The sequence below is a fragment of the Rhinatrema bivittatum genome, chromosome 8 (genome assembly GCF_901001135.1).
Source record: "Rhinatrema bivittatum chromosome 8, aRhiBiv1.1, whole genome shotgun sequence".
Lineage (NCBI taxonomy): Eukaryota > Metazoa > Chordata > Amphibia > Gymnophiona > Rhinatrematidae > Rhinatrema > Rhinatrema bivittatum.
The window spans coordinates 237,973,712-237,997,432 of record NC_042622.1 but is presented as its reverse complement, the minus strand read 5'-3'; the positions used below and the strand labels follow the sequence as shown (position 1 = coordinate 237,997,432).

General features: G+C 44.0%; 1 protein-coding gene across 1 annotated transcript in view; it reads right to left on the bottom strand.

Moving 5' to 3' along the window:
• Positions 1–16,655: 16,655 nt before the first annotated feature.
• The window catches only part of SLC35E1 (solute carrier family 35 member E1), a 52,571-nt gene continuing 45,505 nt past the window's right edge, over positions 16,656–23,721 (bottom strand). Inside the window, 1 exon segment of the mRNA XM_029614206.1 lies at positions 16,656–17,584. Within this exon segment, the coding sequence (XP_029470066.1) occupies positions 17,351–17,584 (234 nt within the window). The 3' untranslated portion in view covers positions 16,656–17,350.

The following is a 23,721-nucleotide window of genomic DNA, read 5'->3' as shown; positions in this document are numbered from 1 at the left end:
AGAACGCATAACATAAAACCATGGGTCTTTTTTAGCCAGCAACTAATGGGGGGACATTCCCATCTCTAGTATATTATGGCAGCCGAAAAGAACCTGGAAGGCAGACCCTGTGAATTTACTCCCGCCATCTATGATGCTCACAATAGATATCTGGATTAAATTCAGTAACATACTGGTGGGGGATAGGATTTACCATCGAAGCACATATTTGTATGCGAACAATACTTTTACTCCAGGGTATGATAGCCCGGTGTTCAGGGCTTGGAAATCCAAGAATATTCGAAACTGGGAACAATTATGATCTGGTAAGGATTTGCTTCCCTTTCGAGACTTGCAAATTAAATATGACTTACCTGCTATGGATGTTTATCCGTACCTGCAACTGCGACATTTTGCGCAGAAATATGGGCTTCAGGGTCAACTACAACAAGATAAGTCTGACTTTGAAGTCCTATGTCAGAAGGCTGATCATGCAACCAAACTGTTATCCACAATATATACTTTGCTAGGACGGGCCATGTTTACTACATCTCATAGCTTGGGAAAGGGATCTCCAGAAAACCTTTACTCAATGGGAATGGGAAAGGATATTTACCCGAATAAGTAAAGGGTTAATAGCTACCTCAATGATAGAAAATGCTTATAAACTGTTACATCAATGGCACTACTGTCCAGCTCGGTTACATAGAATGATACCTACAGTTTCTGATAAATGTCGGAGAGGATGTCTTGAAATGGGCAGCTATCTACATGTTTAGTGGGAATGCCCACTAATTCGTAAATTGTGGCACAAGATCTGGATCAGTCAGCTGTTTCGTATACAGCTGGAGATTCACCCTCAACATGCCTTACTGGGTGTACATCTTACCTCCTTGGTTCACGATGACAAGGTGCTTTCCTATATACTAACTGCCACTAGAGTTGAAATTGCCAGGACTTGGAAATCCAATATTATACCCACCGTGGGAGTAGTTCAAAATAAGCTGGCAAAAATTTACGTCTTGGCAGAAATTATGGCACGGAAGCATAAGCAGCTTGGACAGTTTTGGAAGACCTGGCAATCATATCGAATTTGGCAAGAGACCCTTTCAAATTCGCCACAGGGAACAGATAGTACTGCGGACAACCACTGACTTTTTACTTTTTACTCTTAATTCTTGTATGTTTTCTGGTACTGTGAACTCTTTGACATCATCACCAAGTGACTAGGGGAAGGGAGGGGGGTTGGGATGGGGGATTATAAAGACAATAACTGACACAATGCAGATGTGATGGGAAATGACCATGTTTATATTTTATTTTCTTATTCAGCAATCCTATGTTATTAGTGTACTTTCAACACGAATTTTCTATGTACTACGATATATAAATTGCATTAATATGGAATAGTATAATAGTTTCTATTTCATGCCTTTTCTACGCCATGTTATATTTGTATTATTGTGTCTTGCATAAAACATTAAATAAAAAAAAAAGAAAACTTTCGGGAACAATTGGCAGTATGGAAAGACCTACCCCTGTTACTGTTTGGTAGAAGTGTCCGGTTCAAGCTGGCCTGCTTGCCAAAATTACTCTATAAGCTGCAAATGCTCCCAGTTTGGATTAGGCACCAAGATTTCCTGCAACTATGTAAAGGGCTAATACTTTTTCTTTGGAGGGGAAAGAAAGCAAGATTAAACTATCAAGTACTTATGTTGTCAAAAAAATATGGTGGTCTGAAATTACCGCATTTCTACTTTTATAATATGGCAAGTCAAATGCGATTCTGCTGGGAATGGTATCATGCACAATATAAATTTGAAGTCCCAGAATTAATAACAGATATTCTGAGTCCCCTGAAACCCATCAATATGTTACATTGTCGAAGAACAGACCTCACTGCACCCATCAGGAATCACATATTAATAAAACCAGTCAGAATGGCTTGGCAATATTTTTGCCGTGAGTTTAAGGTAAATCCCTTTAACACTACATTATTGATAATCCGGCATTTCTGCCAGGACTGAACAATCAGATGTTTACAAAATGGGAATCAAATGGTATAACATCTCTGGAGAACTTATATTGTGCAATCAGCCGTACAGCGCTTTCTTTTGATCAACTGAGATCTCAATTTCAAGGTCCATCTAAGCAATTGTATGTTTTTACAAGCGAGACATTACCTGATGCAAATGCTGTCCTGTAACCCTAATCTCTTTCATCCAGAATCAGAAATTACTCTGTTCACCAAGGTGAAAAAGAATTAAAATTCATTATCATTTTGGTATAAATTATGATTTAGTAAAGAGTCTGAACAGCTCTGTGCACCAATAGCTAAATCATGGACAAAATTGCTGGGACACTCTATCACAAAAAGAAGTGTTAAATTATTTTGGATATGCCTTTTCCACAACAGTGGATGTCAAAATTCAGGAAATGCAATTTAAGCCGCTGCACAAAATGTATAGAGATAATGTATATGCCTGCAAGATGCATATCTCCGCTAGAGATACTTGTTTGAAGTGTCATAGGGACAGAGGCACTTTGGTACACACTTTTGTATTCTGCCCTTCTATATTCTCTTTTTGGAATTCAGTTTTTCAAGTTATTGAAGGTTCTATCCAGCAGAAACCACCCCTCACTGAAGATTTTATATTGTTGGGCTCCACACAGTGGTTAGCGGTCAATACTAAAGCCATCGTGAAATATGTATATATTGTGACCTGTTTAGCCAGAGCATGTATCCTATTTAATTGGATTAAGCATCTTGGCCCTACGCCTCTTAAGTGGTTCCGGAAACTTGCGGATTGGATGCAAGCGGAGAGACTAGATGTCAAATTTACCAGCCGAAGGATATCCCGTGAATACTTGAAGCGTTGGGAAATTGACCTCTGCCCAATTGCCGGAAACACTCAGACAGTCACTGTTGATTAGCATCTATACCAAAGATTGGTAACTAGTGTAAATTCAAACCGCTACTCTCCACTGACTCCACCCTAACCAGTAAGTGAATGAATGATGAAGTGTACACAATATCTGGAGAGGACATCAAGGCACAGCTGGTTGAATGATAGAAGTGTGGATGTGTGGATTAGGGTGTGAATGGTATAAAACTAAAAAATACACACAGGAACGGGATAATATAAGCATTTATTAAAAACCAGCATCCTATTCATAAACAATTGTTAATCAAAAGTTTGCAGTCAATGTATAATCAAGCACCATCAAATTGTATTTTGAAAGTTATGCATATTGTAAAATCAAGCGCTTTTGAATTGAATCCCTCTCATGTTAGATTAAAAAACAAAAAAAAAAAAGTTCATGCCTGAGCTAAACTCTTAACCTTTGTAGTTGCTCCTTTGTTTTTTCCTAACCATTTTCCTCATTTTATCAGTCACGTTTTTGAAAGTTAAATGCTGTCACAGTAGATTTCTTTATTGTACTTCCTCCAGTTAGTCAAAATTGATCATGTTGTGATCATTATCGCCAAGTGGCTCCAATACTGTTTCCTCTTGTACCAAATCCTGTGTTCCACTAAGGACTAGGTCTAAAATAGTTTCCCCTCTTGTTGGTTCTTGTACCAACTGCTCCATGTAGCAGTCATTTATTTCATCTAGGAACTTTACCTCTCTAGCAGGTCGATACAGTAATGTGCGGTTGAAGATTCCCCGTCTGTAACGTGCTGGGAGCGCACAATACAGACGAGTAAGGCCATCCAGCGATACAGTCTCCAGTTTCACGCGTCCTTAGCGCTTCCTAAAATAGACACATAACCCTTTCCGCACCCAGCATGTAGATGATGTGTAAATGAACGAATTAGCTGTATAATGAAGGAATTAGCTATTCCCCTCCGATACTGTAACGGGCGCTGATATTATCTCCTTAGTAACCCGCTGTTTTGCTGCGGCCTTAACGTGTTAGTTTACCGCCTCCCCCTAGTAGGTGTTAGGACTGTGAGTCTTGTAGCAAACCCATCGACACCAGTTAAAATACTGAAACACAATTAAACAATTAAAAAAAAAAGCGATACAGAGATGATCAAGAAAATGTAATGCTGTGGGACACATAAAAACGTGTCAGAAAAAAAAATAAAAATTTTTAAATACCTGTCGGTGGGTCCAGGCGGGCGGCGGCGGGAGCCGGGGAGCGAGTGGTCGCATGTAAAATCTAGGCCGCGGGCGGGTGGGCACCTGTTCCAAGCGGCGGCGGGGGCGGGTGGACGCGCGATAGTCTCAGACGGACGGCGGGATCCGGGCAGAGGGAGCCAGCGGCGAAAACGGCCTCCGGCTCCCTCTGCCTGGATGAATGCACGGCAGTGAAGGAATGGCCGTGCGATTTCAGCGCTCAAGGCAGTCTGTGACTGTAGGTCACGTGACTACCGAAATCGCACGGGCATCCATTCCGGCGGGGGCCGTGCATTCAACCAGGCAGAGGCTCCCTCTGCCTGGATGAATGGCCGTGCGATTTCAGCGCTCACTGCCTTGAGCGCTGAAATCGCACGGCCATTCCTTCACTGCCGTGCATTCATCCAGGCAGGCCGGCTCCCTCTGCCTGGATGAATGGCTGTGCGATTTCAGCGCTCAAGGCAGTCACGGCATGTGACTGCCTTGAGCGCTGAAATCGCACGGAGAGGAGAGGGGAGAAGGGACGAAGGGGAGAATCGCACGGAAAGGAGAATCGCATGGAGAGGAGGGGAGGGGAGGATCGCACGGAGAGGAGGGGAGGAGAGGATCGCACGGAGGAGAATCGCACGGAGAGGAGAAGGGAGAAGGGACTACCGTAGCAGGCCCGAGCCTTGCTACTTTTTCGGTTTTTTTTTTGTTTTTTTTTGCTTCGGGAGGAGGGGACCGGACGGGGCTGCAGGAGACTGGACGGGCTGGACCGGAGACCGGACGGGGCCAGGGCAGGTAAGCGGGGGCTGGGGGAAAGTTTGCTGAGCATCGGGGAACATCTGGTACCTGTCATTTCAAATGTCATTTGAAATGACATTTGAAATAACAGATACCAGCGCGGCCGTGAAGCGTTAGGCCCGCGAACCCAGGATACTGTATAGGCGCTCTATACAGTAAAATGGGTTGCGCGGTCCTAACGCTTGCCTAAGGCTTCGCAGCCGCGGCATGCATTTGCATGCAATTAGAAGAGAGTATAGGGCGCTAAGTGAAGAGAACTGTGCGTGCGGGGAGGAAGGGTGCGCCTGACACTGCCGCACTGTTTCTACCGCGGCCTTACAGTATCGAGCTGTAGATGATGTAACATTCACCCAGTCAATACTGTGGTAATTGATTTTGTTAGTTTCCTAATTTCTTTTAGCATTTCATTGTCTGTCTGTTCATTCTGGCCAGGTGAATGGTAATGTTATTGTTTAACGGCTCTCAATTGTCCTTTGAGCAGCCCTTCATTTTGGTTTTCTCTAATCTTTACTTTTACTTGTTCCTATGTGAGCCCTCTCCCCAATATCTGTTCTTTGTATTTTCCACTCTTTAGTTATGATATAAACCGATATGATGTCCCTATTATCGGTATAAAAAAAATTCTTCAAATAAATACATACATACTACGCCCCCACTACTATTTTATTCCCCTTTTCATCTGGAATTTCTATCCATAAAGACTGAACATTGCATTTTGTTTTCAGCAGAATTTGTATCCTGTTTGACTCAATGCTCTAACATATAGTACCATCCCTCCAGTAATTTATCTTATCATTTCAATATAATTTGTACCCTGAAATCAGTGCCCCATTGGTTATCCTCCTTCCACCAGGTCTAACTCTTCATTCATGAGATAGATTTGCATACAATGGAGACAGTGCATGCAAATGTCTCATGCATATTCGTTATGGATTTCTTGAAAATCTGGCCTGTTTGTGGCTCTCGAGGACCAGAGTTGGCCACTATGGCCTTACCCTTCCCTTCCCAGTCATCTAATTGTCCAACTGACTCCTTCATAAGTTTCTTGTTTTTAATGTACTTGAAACTTTTTTTTTTTAATCAGTTTTTTGCCTCTTTGCCAAGTCTCTCTCCTCAAATCTGCTCTGGGCCTGCTTTATTATTTGACATCTAATTTGGCAGTGCTTATGTGGCTCCCTATTTTCCTCATTAGGTCCCGCTCTCCATTTTTTTTTAAACAATGCCTTTTTAGATTCGATAGTCTCTTTCATACTACCATTTGGCCACGCTGGTAGGTGCTTCCTCGATTGCCCTTTAATTTGTGGAATATATTTTAATCCAGGCTTCCATCTCCATGCAGACTTATTAACCCTTGAAACTGTTCTTTTTAGTTTTCTTTTAACTAGTTTCCTATCTTATCATAGTGTCCCCTTTTAGTTATGTTATTGCAGTAATTTTATTTATTTTCCTCCACTGATTGTTTGAAGTTTGATTGCATTATGAACACCATTGCCTATTGCCTCTACCACAGTTAACTCTTGCATGAGATCCTGCATTCCAATGAGAACTAGATCTAAAGTAGCCCCCCCTCCTCCCTTGGTTCTATAACCAGTTGCACCATGAGGCAGTCATTTATGGTGGCCATGAACTTAACCTTTCTGACTTGCCTGCATGAGATTTATTCAAACAATATTAAAATAATTGAAACCTTATTGTGTTCTCACATTTAGTAGCCTGTCTAATCTGTTAGCATTTTACAGCTTGTTTCACCATCCTGATCAGGTGGACAATAGTAAACCGTCAATGCTATACTGGTGCCTGTCCTGCATGGAATTTCTATCCACAAGGATTGCAGAGTACAGCTCGTTTCTTGCAGAATCTGTATCTTGCTCGATTCCGTTGAGTTCTTGACATATAGTGCCACACCACCATCACTTCTGTTTGCTCTATTTTGATATATTGTGGACCTCTGAATCCCATTGATTATTCTTTTTCCACCATTCCATTTAAAACATCCAAGGGGAGTATTTTCATGTGCTGCTAAACAATACTCTACCCCTCTTGCACACTATGCACACGCCAGTCTCTTCCATACTTAGCATCTGCGAACCCAAGTCTAAGAATGTTATAATGGACAAGAATAAACAAACATCGTCCACTCTTCCTCCAACTCTAATGAAAATCAAACTGAAAAACAGGAAGAATTAATGTTACAAAAATTCTACAGCTTCAACCCACTGGCTCAAATCATAACAGGTCCCTGTTTCTAATCTATTGTCTACCAGGTCTGGAAGGACGGGCAGCAACAACGACAGCGCTTTTTTTTTTTTTTTTTGACAACGCTTTTGAGGTGGGGTTGGTGGAAGGAGTGGGAAGAGGGTTGGATTACATAAGTGCCATTCAAACAGCACTAGCTGCTGTTCAGGCTTCAAGATGGCATTTGCTGAAATGGTATACAACTCTCCCAGGCAAAGAGAAGCACTACAATGCTGGGTGACTTGATGGTTGAATGTAGGTGTATAGGAAGGAAATTCTTTAGGCTGTAAACAGACTGCAGCATCAGGACCACCTTCCCATAGATAATGTGGCAAGGCGATTTGGCACTAGCAGCAGAACATCTGTTGCTCAAATCATGTCCTTGTCACAAATCAGCGCTTGGATGTGCAGCAGAATTCATATTCAGAGGAATCTGACAAGGAGCTATGGTGTGAACACTTCTGCTATGGGCCCTCAAGACCACCATCTTATTTCAGATAGGTCACCTGTGCTGGGAACCTCTGTCCTAGAGCTAAATGGTTCTTTAATGCTGTGACTAATGCCTGCCCAAGCAGTACATGAGACTGGGGCACTGCAGGAAAGTTACTGGTGGGGTGAAACAGTGCAGAAAATTTCAGGGAAAGTAGTGCAAAGGCAATTTCATATCTTCCTATGAGATTTTTTGCTAGAGCACTAGGAGGATCAGAAGTGCTCTAGGAGAAAATCTCAGATAATTCATCATAAATCCAACAGCGTACACAGCATTGTGTCAACAAGCACCATGTAAGGAGGTACTTTTATCATATAATGGGACCACAATGAAAGTCGGCAGGGTCTTTTCTTGGTTCAGTCACAAAAAAATCTATAAAAGCTTTTTATTAAGGTCTGTATCCCGCTTCTGGTGGTCTGCTTAATGAGTCTCTGATTTCAGATTTTAGGTCTTGTTTAAGGATATTTTGGCCAAATTAGAAACTATCACAGGAAGCCAATGAGGAACAGCATGCCCCCTACCACAAATACAGGCAAGATATCAATTATTTAAAATAAATATGAACAAACTGAAAGGCAGGAGAAAATGAGCCCACCTCCAACAAATTAACTACCCAGTAATTAATAAGGTGAAAATAAATTACAGCACAGTCCCTGTGCAAGTCACTTTATCAGCCAGGGTCTCATTTTAGCGCCTGTAAATTGTTCACTCATCGCTACTGCAATTTTCACGTAGCCCAAGTGCTAGACCTGGCCAGACTGGCCTTGCACCCCAGAAGTGGCTATGCCTACTTAAGCTGAAAATTAACACCCATACGGTAAACCCTAACCAAAACCCATTGTAACCACACGCAATCACAGCAGGTTTCCATCACATATGATTCATCTTTATTTACAAACACATAATTAATGATTTGCTTCACTTTTGGACTTTACAAGCTAAAAATAATCACTAAGCAATACAACTGAGCAAAACTTTGGACAAAAACTTATTTTTTTCTTTACTTTTCCAAAGAGTCGGGCAAAGAAATAAAGACACGAGGCATGAAAAATTACAATTCACAGTTAAAACATTTCCTGGCAAAAAAAAAAAAAGGTCTAATTTACATTCCAACAAAGAAAAAAAAGTTCACAATACAGAGGTATGTTCCTATGGGGAAATTACAAGGACCAAATTCTAGCGTGTGCAAAAATCAAACATTCACATTTGTAATATCGCACCCAAAGGGGGGGGGGGGGAATATTTACAGAACTGAAGCCCGACAGCTGTTACAGACATCATCATTTGCTTCCCTGATGCAAGGGCCTCAGTTAAGATGCACACCACCCCCTCCCTCCCCCCCCCTTTTTTAAGGCAGTTGTTCCTATAAGCTGAGAAACAGAACTCATCTACTGTAGAAAGGACCCAAAGCAGCCCACTGGAATTGGGGTGGGAGAAACACTACAGCTCTTTAGCAGAAGTAGCCTTATGATGAGGTGGCTATGTGGACTGGCATTCGAGAGCATCTTTTTCATACAGTGAATAGATTCCCTACCAGCAGGAAAACCTCTGCTATACTCCCACCACATATGGAAAAAAAACCACACACATTATATACAACAAACAATTCAACTCATGCCACTTGTAGAGTCTGGCATTGTTCATGGTTGTAATGAGATGATTTTTTTTTTAATTTAAGATTTACATTTTATATCAGATGAGTAACAATTAGGGATAATTTGGCAACACTTTTCCAGTTTCTTTGGCGAGTCTAACCCTTTGACCATCAGCATGGTCAATTTTAGCATGATCTTCTATCAAAACAGATCACTAGCTAAATGCCATGGTCAGCTGACCTGGGATCTCTCTGATCAATCCCTTATAAGTTTAAGGGTTTGAATCCCCACACTGGTAAGTTTTTGAAAGGGTAATAAGTAGGTCTCAGATGTAGAACTAGATTGTACCCCTTCAAAATTCTTTTACTGAGAGGTTTCCCCGGAGTGTTTCAATCAGACCTTAGACCACAATCGAGCAAAAACACCATCCGATAAACACCAAGAAAATTAATGGAGTTTGAGGTCGTGATTTTCTAGGCATCTCTTCTCTGCAGCCAGGGTTAGCGGTCAATGTAGTTAGGCCTGCATTAAGACGGCACTGAAATTCAGCACACAGTTTCTTAACACAAGCACTTATTCCCCCCCAATGCATTAAGCAAATGGCATGCTAATACATCAGGAGTTAAAAATGTGTACTCAGCATACGCTGATCACATATTTTAACTCCAGTGGTAGGCGGAGTCTCTCAAACAGGATTTTATGTGCAATAAAATGCTTTGTGCACATAAGATTTTTATGTGCAGTAAACATGTTTTGCATGCACAAAGAATGTTTTCTGTGTATAAATCCCAACTACAGGTCCCAGGCACCAAAACGCCTGCTTCTGCCCATATGATAACAGTAGTACCAGAAACTAATTCACCTCTGACCAGGATTAAAATTTCAGGCATTAAGACAGTAGGAGTTAAGCGAGCACACTACTTTGCATGGGGATTTCCATGCAAGGGTGCTAAATGGCACACACAGTTCTACATGCACATGTTTTGGGTGTTAAAACCCCTTGCTGCATCAGGATTAGTCTATGCATTCTAGCATGTCTACCATATTACATCAGGTCCTTAACAGAAAAGTAGTCAGGCTTTGAGCTGTGAAAACCCAAAATTTGCAAAACTATAATCAGTGTGAAACTTTTTGTTTATGGTGTTAATTTCACTATCTCCTGATTGACACACAATGTACTCACATGATCCTCAGAAAGCACATCACACACCACTTTGTGTGCCAAGACTGGCACAACGAAGGGTTAAACAAAAGTACAGCACTAAACTGTGGTGGCCAGGTCTGGCCAGATGACAGTAAGTCCTTGGGCAGAACATCAATGGTTTACACGCAGGTCAACAGTATATATTTGCTTACTCTGAAGAACGTTTATTCGTTTTGCAGCAATAGCTCTCAGACATGCGAATCCCATCCTCTAGCAAGATAGGGATTGCCTCAAGGATGAGCACTGAGCCTTCTTCAAAGTAAAGCATTGACACTCCACGAGACATTAAAACATCAGCATGTGACTGGCCATCCCCATTTTTGTCAATGAGTTGTCCCTTTAGATTCACTTTGTCTTGATACATTTCAGCTCCTGCAGCAGCATGCAGAGCTCAGGATGTGGTGTTCTCCCAGGTTGACCCAGGAGAGAACTTTCACGTCCATTTCTGCCATGCACTAGCCATGAAAACAATCCCTGCAATTGGTAACCTGAGCCCAGAGCTGCCAAAACCTGCAATAAAGTTATTACTGGCATGCGATTAAGAGACACAGGGAACCTATTTTGCAAATGTCACCATTGTCTCTTAATCAAAACAATTAATTTCCTAGAGATAAAAACAAATATGCAGGATATACTTCCACTTTAAAGAAACGAATGCAAATTTTAGGTCACAAGAGGTGTAAACTAAGTTGCAACAAAGCATGTGTTATAAGTGCAATAGACATTTTGATGGATCTTATTGTCATCATTTTTATTAAAGTATCACAATTGCCACTGATTGATCTACATTTAACCCATACACAGGATCCTGGTTCCCAGGAGGTAGGCTGCAATTCAGAATACTGTACAACTCTTACACCCTTTGACACACCATAGTAGGCAGAACCAAGAGAAAATGCTACATCTACTATTTTCTTTTCAAATATCCAGATTAAATGTACATAAAATAAGACTTTTGCTAAAAAAAAACAAAACACAAAATAAAAAGGCATAACACAATGCTCAAATCATTTTCAAAAATCCCTCCACCATAAAGACTTCTGTGCTGTTCTGAGAGCAACATGGAAGAAAATTATTTTTATTTCTGTCTTCTTCACAAGCACAGGAGCGAGACCCTCTGAACTACAGCATTCACTCCCAGGATTTGGGAGAGCTGAACAGTGGACGGAGTTTTCCCCACTCACACGGCCTTTGTTGATGAAAAGGGTGGAGGGAGACTAACAGACCTGGCTTTGGGGCAGATGCTATGTGAGGTTATTGGAGTGGGGGGAGAGGGGGGGAAGAGACATTTCATTCCTGAGGCGGCCTACACTGGACAGAGACTGGTAATCCCAGCAGAGTTTGTGGTAGTCTGGGGGATGGGGTCAAAACCATTACCAGCTTATATATGGAAACAGCTAAGGTCATTTTTTCTGGGTATCAGCACTGGGAGTTGAACCCAGGTTTCTGGATGTGAGAGACTTGTTGCACTATCCCAGCAGGTTACGTTTGTATCTGAATAAATATGTAAAATGAATGCCTGCATTCCTGCATTGTAAATGCTTTTAGTGAAAATCTTCAGAGTAGCTCACTTGCATACATTAAAGCGACAGCTATACCACACTGCTCCTGAATGGATGCACAGTCTTGAAGTCAAGCTCTGGATACAATGTTCAGCAGAAGATGACAACATAAAAGAAAGAAGTGCTGAGGCTTCCCCTTGACCCATGCTGGAACTCATCAGATTGCTGCTTCCTGGACTGCAGGCCTCCCCCAGTAGACCCAGCACATTTGGGCTACCAATTGGTTCCATGACCTCTAGCCAGGCTGAACCAATCCATGGTTTTACCCCACTGCATGCTGGGATGTGTAGTTCCCACTCCTCTGAGAAAAGTCAGTCTAAGAGGGCTTAGATGGAATAGAACAATGTCCAGACTGGCTCAGCCTGTCCTTTAGAACAGAGGCCCCATGTTACTTGGTAATTACACTTTTATTGAACTTTTCAATCTTTATTTTACTTGAATTTTGAGAAGTTCAATACAGATTTAATTACCAACAACGACAATTGTTTTTCTATAACTACCCCAATCAACCCCCCTCCCCCAACTCAACTTCATCCTAAATTTCAAAAATAATCCCTAGGTAAATTTAAGTCACATTAACAGACCAAACCTAAAAAAGGATTCCAGATTGATTTACACTGTTTAATGTTACCCCTGTGGAGTGCTGTTACTTTTTCCAGAAGATATACATACCAAATACATTGAATCAGCAACTTAATGGAATGAAGTTGGTCATCTCTTACTTTAACAGCACCAAAGCAGAATATATCCTCTTGTTTCTTTCAAGGCTGGAGGAGTGTAGTGTATAATTTGTTTCCCCACAATGGAGGCAGTGCATGCAAATCTTTCTCATGCATATTCATTGAGGATATCCTGAAAACCAGGCCTGTTTGTGGCGCTTGAGAAGCGGGGTTGGCCACCCCTGCAGTATGCAATGCGTCACAGAGGACCCCCCCCCCCCCTCCTCAGATGGCACACGAAGAAGAGATCGACATAATCTTGAGCTGACAGAACTCTGCAATGCCTTACAAGGAGGATTCACACAATTTTATCACCTCTCTCTGCAATCATTTTATCCTTGGTGAGAAAGTCAAATAAGTTACATTATTTTTTTTTTCTCCAGCTATACAGTACAGGTATTTCAACTTAGACATGATGTATTTAACATCCAAGCTGCCTTCTGTAAATACAAATAATTTTTTGTAAATTATTTCCTTAGTTTTAAATCCTAATTACATATATACACACACTGTAAAGATACACACTGTAGTTTTTATATACATGTTCTCAGACCCAGATTTAGGCATAGGCAACATAAGCAATCGCCTAGGGCGCCAAATTTTGAAGGCACCAAATACCCAGGGGCCAAAGAGGAGGGCAACTGTGCCAAGGAGCTGCTGTAGCACTCTTGCAGGAGGGAGAGGGGCGCCCATCACACCTTGCCCTCCAACACTGCCCATGGGTGCCAAAACTCTTAAATCTGGACCTGAATCTTCTAATAACGACATTCCAAAACATCCGCTGTTTTCAAGGTACATTCAGCCTTATTTTCTATACAGAATCTTTAAGGGATGTTGAAGTGAATCACATACAGGGAAAAATAAAACAGCGTTATACAGTGGACCCTTTTGTTTTTGCTACAAGCTACCAAAAGTCTGTGCAGTAAACCCTGGAGACACATGGAAGGTGAAGAATGCAAAGAGATTTCCAATAGGCCTGTCTGGCTCACTCTGCTACGGTATAATGAAATAGGGCCAACCTAACAGAAAATGTCATGTCCGGCCAAGACGGCGATACTCCATACAGCATGCGTGGCGCGGTAAAGGCATTCGAGCATGGTCCTAACAAAAGCAAGACATCCAAAGACACATCCCCTCTCAGACCACCTATGCACCACTCCCTAAGCTCTCCATGCTGACATCTAGAATTTTTGTAAGCTCTTGGAGGTAAGCACAGAGTACCTACCTGAATTATCCTGTACAATGCCGGGTACAAGGAAGGCAACGGTAATCTTAATTATAAGCCCATTTGGAATTTCTAATTTAGATGCTGGAAGAGAAGCGATGATTGCCTTAAAAAGTAGTGAGTACGTATGCATATAGTGCAACACGATCTCCCATTATAGGAAACATCCTTGCCATAATTCAGTTTTGTTTTTTTTTTTGCATCCTTGAACACAAAGAATTTTAAGACGTTAGCACTAAAACAGGAAATCTGCTACAGCAGGAGTCCCACTGTATCCTGTCCTTCCATGGCTTTTCTGACGTCCCCTAATGCACTGCATGTGAATAGCAGTTTCAAAACAAGCACATTCCCTTCTAAAGAAACGAGTCTTCGCACATGATTGTCTGCATCTTCACAATTCCTTCCAATGTTCTCCGGTGTGCATTAAACCAGCTCCCTGCATGCTCAGGTTTTCAATTCAATAGGCCCCTCTTGCCCAGTCTTATTTTCCACATTTACAAACTGGCACAGCAGCTTCACCAAGCCAACCGAAAATCTTGTAAAATTTCATTTAAAAAAAACAAACAAACCCCAAAGCCCCACCCTCCCATCTGCCCCTAAACTGCTACAGAATGAAACTTCATTGACCGGAATGCATACAAGTATCCATTCTGGACTCGAGGTCATTTTTGTTTTTATACCCTGATAACAATCTATGATTAACATATTTCTCCCAAGCTAACAGGTCGCCCAAATTTCAGAGGTGGGGGCGGTTTGGCCTGGCATTTTCCTAATTTCTCTTTCAGCTCAGCCTGTACCAGGGCTGGGATCATAAGCCTTCATCTGCAATTACCCGGGGATTTCTTCCACTCATTTATATTCAGAGGACAGACAAGGTCTGCTTCTGTAACTCTAAAAAGTACAGACATTTTTCACTTATTTTAAAAATATCTAAAAAATTAAAAGCCATTGTTTAGCCTTGCTACCCGCTAGACATGGCCTGTGGCATCTGAGGTCCCAACCCATAACCATCGGTGAGTATTAAACATGTAAATGTTCTGAACTTCCGGAAGTGTGGTGTGGACATCCTACGCGCTGCCTCACTGAGCACAATTCCCGACTCCTCTGATTTAGGGCAGCTGCCACGGATAGAATACTGGTACAACCTACCAGGAGTGTGCAAATATAGCTTACTGAGCATAAAATAAAGCAGGCTGTTGGGGAGTTTTGGTTTTAAATTGTAGGCTGGGAGGCAGGGCATTTGTCTAGTCTTCCCCCCCTGTATATTAAGCAGGTTTCCAGTCCACCAAGGACCGACCAGACCTTAGCAGCCTTAAACCTATCCTACCTTGTCACTGCTGGCCTGATCAAGGATACAGGGCATCCTAGAGCAGAAGCATCGGTGCAGGAAAGGAGCAAAAGGCTTTAGTGAGCTTTCACTAGATTTCATTTTAACAGGAGCATGGGGTAACTATAGTATGATTTAGAGAAACTTTTTTTTCATTTTTAATTTAAAAGCATCCTCACTACCACATGACATGGACTAGAGCCTAGATGGCCAACTTCAGTCCTTGAGAGCCACAAACAGGCCGGGTTTTCAAGATATCCGTGATGCAAATGCATGAGATAGATATGCATGCAAATCTGTCTCATACATATTCATTGTGGATATCCTGAAAACCTGGCCTGTTTGTGGCTCTCAAGGACTGGAGTTGGCCACCCCTGGACTAGACCATGGGACATAATTAATAGTTCAGCACCTTTCTGGGCCTTTTAAAGCAGAAGCACTAGCTAGAGCCCTATACAATATCAACCTGCCCGTTTCTTAGCACCTTCGCTTCCTGCTTGCCTTCTTTTTTCGCTCACAATGTCTTTAGTTTCCAGTCCTTTTGCAATAAAAGGTGTATCCATTTTATTGCAGTTACAGTTCCTGTTTCAATATAGTAGTTTTCTTCTGCTCCTTTAGAAGCAGGCCTGGGATCTGGCACTATGCCCCTCCATTCATAACTGCCCGGGGGGGGGGCGGGGGATTCCCCTATATTATATCCCCTATAGTCCAGTCACTGCAGCAAGAGTCCCTGATTGGGAGGGAGGGGCCATGCACCAGAGCTCTTTCCAAAGCCCTGCAAACATGGGACCTAACTCCAGCTATTAGCTGACACCACTGCAGGATGACCCCCTCTCTCCTGCAGCATCATCAGCAGCGAGCAGGAGACCTGATCTGGGAACAGAACCCAGGTCCTCTCCACATGGCAGTGCACAGCACTGCCCCCAAACTGGCCCAGAATGTCTGATTTAAACAATCTTCCCTGGCTTCACTTTCCAGCTATGCATGCAACTATCACCCTCTCAGTTTATCTTAGATTTATAATGTCCAGGGGCTAAATAGGCGCTTTCGGATTATTGAGAGGGGCACATAGTTCATGTTAATGGGCCTACTGCAGGCTGTCAGCATCTTGGACAGTCGGGTGCTGCCCAGAACAGATTGAAATTTGAGTTAGAAGTACCTTTTTTGGGGGGTTAGGAAATCTAATATACAGCAGACAACAGATCCCCAGAACCTGGGACAGATGTCCCTCACAGCCCTGCAAAAGTCTGCTGTGGCTATGGCCCAATTCACAGCCCTACCCTGCACAGTGATACTTAGATTACAAGTTATTACTGGGCAGTAATAACAGATAAAGCTGCCAGATGGCAAGGCAGGGTACATAACATGCTTTTTCCTTGAGAATAAAGTCAAAATTGGTAGTGAAAAAGGGAGTTTTAACGATTGTTCGTTTTCACTGTAAGCTGGATTGTCTTTTTTTTTTTTGCCCTAGTATTGCTGCTTTAGGCCTCGTGACGCTCAGCTTCCAAGTGTACAGAAGGAAAGCACACGAAGCAGCCGCATTACCTCACACCCTGAATCTCATGAGCCCAGAGCTGCTGAGCAGCATTATCCAATCAGATGGCCAGAGCATAAGGATCTCATTTCACTGCTATTAACATGGCTGCTCCAAAGCATGGAAAGCAGTGCGGCAAAGAGCCGTTAAAAAGTTTAAAAACAAAATTAAAAGGGGAGCAGGTGAAGCAAGGCAAGTATTAACAACTTGTCCAAAGGCGAGGGGGTGGATGGGAAAAGCTGCATCTGTTTATCCTGCCCACTTACTGGTCAGTGCCCAGGACTCATCTGCCAAATGGTTTCCCCGTTAAGAAAAAAATCACTCAAATCTGTATCTGAAGTAAATGAACTGACAGCAACAGCCGCAGCCGCCACAGAGCCCCCCCCCCCCCCCCGCCCCCCCCAATGTGAAACTTGGACTCCCCTTGGCTTGATTATTCGTGCTGCTCCAGTGTTCAGCAGAGCCCGTAACCTTGTCGGCCTCAGTGAGCATTCCCACCTCCGTCTCTTCTCCCGGCTGGCAGCAGTACAAGTTTCTGGGCAGCCCATGCCCATGCCATGCGGAGGGAACTCATATATCGTATCGGTTCAGGCCATATGCAACTGGGTAGTTCTGCCTGCTGTACTGGAAGTGGTCCGTCAGCACGTTTGTCCTGCCATACTGGTAGTCCCCGTGCTGTGGAAATGCTATGGTCCCATTCTGCAGCTTCTCGGACGGCATCCGGTGGGGATCGGCAATGGCAGGGTCACTGGATATCAGAGGTAGAAGCTGCTTCTTTGCCTCTTGGTTTGCATCGTACTTTGCCTTTTGGAAAACAAAAAAAAACTGGAGTTGGGATTCGTCTTTCTTTGGAGTAACACAGAGGCATTTTTTCATAGATAGGGTGAGGGGTGGGTATGTATGGGAACAGCCTCCTAAGAGAGGTGATGGAAGTCAAAATAGTAACAGAATTCAATACAGTCTGGGACAAGCACAGAGGATCCTTAAGAATGGGAAAGAAGGTAAAGCCAGAGATGAATTAGGATTTCCTTATCGTTCCCCAAACCAGTCCAGATGCATGGGGTTTTCTCCCCTACCAGCAGATGAAGACAGAACAAAAGCTTCACTGCACGCTTGGTATTTAAACTACTGTGCAACCTGCAATCTCTCAATATTCTCCGTCTCCAGCAGATGACAGGGGTCAGTCTGGTGGAGAAAATTGTTCCCAGTACAGCACTTGGGCTATCCCCCTGGTAAAGCAAAGCAGTGGAGTAGCCTAGTGGTTAGAGCAATGAGTTATGAACCAGGAGATCAGGGTTCAAGTCCCACTGTTGCTTCTTGTAACCTTGGGTAAATCACTTTACCTTCCATTGCCTCAGACTGTAAGCCCTCTGGGGATAGGGAAATACCTACAGTACCTGAATGTAATCTGCTTTGAAGTGCTGAAAAAAGTGTGAAAAGCAGAATATAAAAATCTAAGTAAAAAAGCAGAGACTTTAAAATGTGTTTCTGTGCTTTCAATTTTAAGATGCAAGATACTTTTAAGAAAAGGAACCAGCAGCAGGCAGGTAGCTGCTGAAGCCAGGCAGGGCAGAGGTTTTGCATTGTTTCTCCCATGGTGCAGGGGACTTCAGTGGGCTGCTTTTCACTGCCCGGAGGGAGCGCTCAGGAGCGGCAGATAAGCTTCCCATGCAGCGTTTTATGTACGATAGCCGCTCCTGGGCAGCATGGGAAGCAGCGCTCTGCCTATGGGGATCACGGAGCTATCCCTACTTCTATCAGGGCTCTGAGATGTGTGTGAGGGAGGCAGGGAGGGCCCTTCAGGAAAGGCACCATCTGCTGCAAAGGCAAAACCGCAGTCCTGAGCGTTTGTTCCAAGCTCTCAGTCACAGATGAGGAGAACAGGAACTGCGGCCATTTTTGATGGCTCTCCCGCATGGAAGAGAAATTGTGCTATGGATTCTGGGGACTCTCAGAGGCTGGTTCCGGTAGTGGCGGGTGGAAATTTCTCATTCTGAGTCAGGAGGTGCTTCGGTGCTACACTGCCAGGAAGCAGATTCAGAAGAACCCTTTTCTATTGAATTTGTGCTTCTTATATACAAGGAATTTTTAACTTAAAAAAAAAAGGAGCTTCCTCCAGAGGGTCAGTTTCAACGGGGGATGGATTCAGGGGGTTCCAAGGGAGATTTGCAAACCAAGTCCCTATGGAGCTTCCGGGGATGACACCATTGATGAGAACCCTATAGAGGAGGGCAAAATTCAAGCAGTGAAAGGGGATGATCTAAAGGTGGTTCGCATCTTTAAAAAAGAATTGCCGTACGTGATTTCTCAGGTTCTGGCTGAACTAAGGATCAAGGAAAGCAAGATGGAACTTGAGCAGGAGGCGGGGAAGACCCTATGGCTCCTACCAGAGCCTTCCCTTTTCATCAGTCAGTAAAAGCACTGGCATTGAAGGAATGGGATGCTCCAGAGGCTGACTTGAAGTTAGGCAGAGCCATGGCCAAGTTATTTTTCCTTCCAGACGATGCCTTAGATCTGCTCAAGCTACCCATGTTAGATGCATTAGTTTCAGCTGTTGAAGACCACTCTCCTGGTTGAGGGATGTGGAACTCTGAAGGATGTTCAGGATAGGAAGATAAGAAATTGCCATGCTGGGTCAGACTGAGGGTCGATCAAGCCCAGGTTCCTGTTTCCAACAGTGGCCAAGTGTTCAAGGTGTCTGCCTTAGCGCTCAGAGCAGCGGCACGAAGCAGTTTTATGGCTTTGGGGTGCTTGGGCTGGGAGTAGCAGATTCTGGAAATGGATGAGGAAAATTCTCTTTCCAAGAAAGAGGTGGAACATCTGGAATCAGGTTTAGCCTTCATCACAGATGCATTGTATGATACGATTCATACATCATCTAGGAATATGACAGCAGTGTCGGCAAAGTGTCTCCTATGGTTTGACAACTGAGCTGTGGACAGGTAGTCCAAGCTGCAGCTTGGTAACCTTCTCTTTCATGGAAAATTGCTCTTTGGAGAAGTCAGTTAAGTACTTAGGAGAGTTTAATAGAATGCCTGAGGAGAAGCCTAAGGAGAGTAGAAAGTTTTTCCCTAGCAGGCAGACATTTCAAGAGGCCAGGTGCTATCATCTAGGGGAAAAAAAATCCCTCTTCCTCACATTAGTACTCAGGCAAATCACAGTCCTTTTGGGGAAGCAGGAGAAATTCTCGCAAGAGAGCATTGTCCTGTTCATATGTCGCACTCTGCATATCAAAGTGGCCCCTAACCCCTGCACTAATACCTAAACCTCACCTCGAGTAGCTAGGTGGGGCCTCCTACAGAGGTATAAATACCTACCTAGTATGAGGGCCTTATAGCTAGTCAGTCTCTCTCTCCCCCACCCCCCCCAGCAGCTTAAAATACTGAAAACGCTATTTGCGAAAACATCGCAAAGTGCGATAAAGCCACATCGCATGGCTTAACGCAAATGAAAAAGGTGTAGTTAAAATCTGCATTAAAACTGTGCAATATGGCTTTACAATTTGCGAAGCCAGCCCACTTGGCCAGAAATCCCACCCAAACTCCTCCCCTTTTCCTAATTTGCATCGCACCATGTGTTATGGTGTTTTCGCATGCATTAAAGGCATTTTCACATGCGTTAAAGGTGCTTTTCGCATACAAAAATGCCATATAGCACTTTGATAAATGACCCCCCTAAGTTTGTACTGCTCTAACCACTAGGCTACTCCTCCACTCCTTAGCTTTGTAGCTTTGTTAGATTTACTGAGACTGCAGGTGGCACAGTAGCTTAGGTACCAAGAGTTCAGTGAATCTTTTGTTCTGTCTCCATCTGCTAGTAGGAGAGAACACTCATGCGTCTGGATTTGTCTGGGGGATTCAAGGAAAGAAATTAGAAGGTAAGAACCAATTTTTCCTTTGCGGTATTGTAGCAGCTAAGGAGAATAGGCAGATGAGATGGTCCTTGTGATCTTTATCATATTTCATGTTTCAGTGTTTTCAGAAATAACTATTAAGCAGAGCTGCTTACCTGTAACAGGTGTTCTAAGAAGACAGCAGGATATTAGTCCTCACACATGGGTGACATCATCAGATGGAGCACCAACACTGAGCATGCCCAGCATGCCCTATATCATGCATCCACATGGGATCCCTCTCAAATCTGATAACACATAATTACATAAAAACAAAAATAGGAGAAATCCAGTTCTGCAGGGTGGTGGGCAGGTTTCATGAGGACTAATATCCTGCTGTCCTCGGAGAACACCTGATACAGGTAAGCAACTTGGCTTTCTCTGAAAACAAGAGGATGGTAGTCTTCATACACAGGTGAATCCCTAGCTATAAGCTGCTCCCCAACACAAAAGGGGAGCAACAGACACCCAAACCAGGTGCCAACAAGCACAACAACAATGGTGCTGTTGGTAACAGAGAGGGAGACAGCCTGAACCCAAACAACGGGCCTTAGGCAGGTGTGAGTTGGGTTCTACACCTCAAACAGATTCCAAAGGACAGACTGGCCAAACCTACTGTCATGTCAGCCATCCCTATCCAAGCAATAGTGAGATGGGAATGTGTGGCGAGAACTCCTCATTACAGCCTTGCAGATCTCCACCAAGGGACCTGCTTACAAGGTGGCCACCGACACTGTATAGCTCTGACCAAATAAGCCTTGACATGATCCCCAACAAGCAATCCCATCTGGGCATAACAGAAGGAGATGCAATCTGCTAGCCAACTGAATAGTGTCTGTTAAGCAACAGCAATGCCCAACCTATTCCTATCAAAAGAAACAAAAAGTTGGGTGGACAGTCTATGGGCTTCTGTCCACTCCAGACAGAAGGCTAAGGCTTGCTTGCTTGCAGTCCAAACAGTGCAGGGCTTGTTTGCTTTGGTGTGAATTGGTCCTGGGAAAGAATGTTGCAGGACGATGGACTGATTAAGATGGAAGTCCGTCACCACCTTAGGTAGGAACTTAGGGTGCATGCGCAAGACCACCCTGTCATAGTAAAAAACTTAGTATAAGGTGAATACGTCACTAAGTCCTGGAGCTCGCTGACCTTGTGCGCGGAGGTGACCGCCACCAAAAATATGACCTTCCAGGTCAGGTACTTCAGGTCACCGGAGCGTAGCGACTCAAAGGAGCTTCCATCAGCTGAGCTAATATCACGTTGAGTTCCTAAGACACAGTATGAGGCCTTAGGAGAGGCTTCAATAGACGCAGGCCCTGCATGAATTGTACATCTATAGGCTGTACAGAGATGGGCATACCATCTACACCATGGTGGTATTTGCCAACTGCACCAAGATGAACTCTAACGGAGTTGGTTTTTAAGCCAGCTTCCGATAGGTATAGAAGGTAATGAAGCAGTTTTTGTGTGAGGTAGGAGAATAGATCTAGGGCCTTCTGCTCATACCACACAGAAAACATCCTTCACTTTAGTTCATAGGACTGAGTAGAAGGCACCAGAACTTGAGAGACATCCTCTGAGAGATCAAGTGGTTGCAGGATTAACCTCTCAACATCCAAGTTGTGAGCAACAGAGTCTGCAGATTAGGATGTCACAATCTGCTTTGACCTTGCATGATGACATCTGGGGAAGTCCCCAGACTGATTGATCTCCAGATAGAAAACTCCCGTAGGAGTGGAAACCAGACCTGTCTTGGCCAATAAGGGGCTATGAGGATCATAGTCTTTTGTCCTCGCAAAGCTTCAAGAGAGCTTCACCACTTAGGGAATCGGAGGATACACATACAGAAGACCCTTGCCCCAGTGACAGTGAAGGGCGTCTGAGACTGGTTTGCCATCTAACCTGTAGAGGGAGCAGAACAGAGGCACCTTCCAATTGCAAGGGGATGCAAAGAGAACTTCGTCCATCTCCCACAGAGGCAGAATATCCAATTCACAACCCCCTAGGTCCAGGGACCACGCGAGAGGTCTGAAAGCACAACTCAGTCTGTCCACTATCACGTTCTTCATCCAGGCCAGGTACAAGGCCCAAACCCATAGCGCTTATCTGATTGCCCGGAGTTCCAGGAAGTTGATTTAATCACAGCTTTCCTGAGCAGACCAGAGACCCTGGTGCTGAGCCCATCTACATGAGCAACCCAGTCCAGGGTGGATGCATCCGTGTTTAGGACAATTTGGGTAGGAGGACTTTGAAAAGAGATCCCCCATTCCAGATTTTAAAGTACCTGCCAACAGGATGAGTCCCAGAGGGGTGAGGTGACTTAATCATAGAGGTTCTGCATGGCCTGCACCACTGCTACATCAGGGTCCACTGGGTTCTGTGCATGTGTAATCGTGCCAACAGCCTCAACATGTGCCAGGCTGACACCTGCTGGCTCTACTAAATCTCTGCAAAGATGGTCATCAAAGTGAAAGCTCTTTGACAAGGCAGAAGGCCCTGGCCTAAGCCACGTCTAGCAGGGCTCCTATGAAGTCCAACGGAGGTGACGGGCCGAGATGGGACTTCGGGTAGTTAATGATGAATCCTAGCAACTCCCAATATCCGGATGATCGAGCATCCCTGCCTGAGACATGTTCTTGACCAGTCAATCATCCAAATAATGGAAAACATGCACCCCTAGCCTGTGAAGGTGCACCATCTCTACAGCCAGTCATTTTGTGAAAACTTGTGGGGCTGATGATAACCCAAATGGCAAAACCCGGTACTGGAAGTACTGGTTTCCCACTACAAATCAGAGATACTTCTGGTGACTGGGGAAGATCTCAATGTGCATGCATGGGCGACTGGCCCACACTCCCTAAAATCTAGTCAAAACCCCGTCCCTGGAATTGACTGCAGCGCTGGCTGGGACTTGGGGGCTCTCTGCTGCCTGGGACAGCAACAGGAGCCCTGATGCTGTTGATGGGAGCGAGGGGGTGGAGGATAGTACTTCCCCTAGTGATAGAAAGATGTCCTCTGCGCCGATCTTGAAGAGGAGGAGGATGGGTCCGGA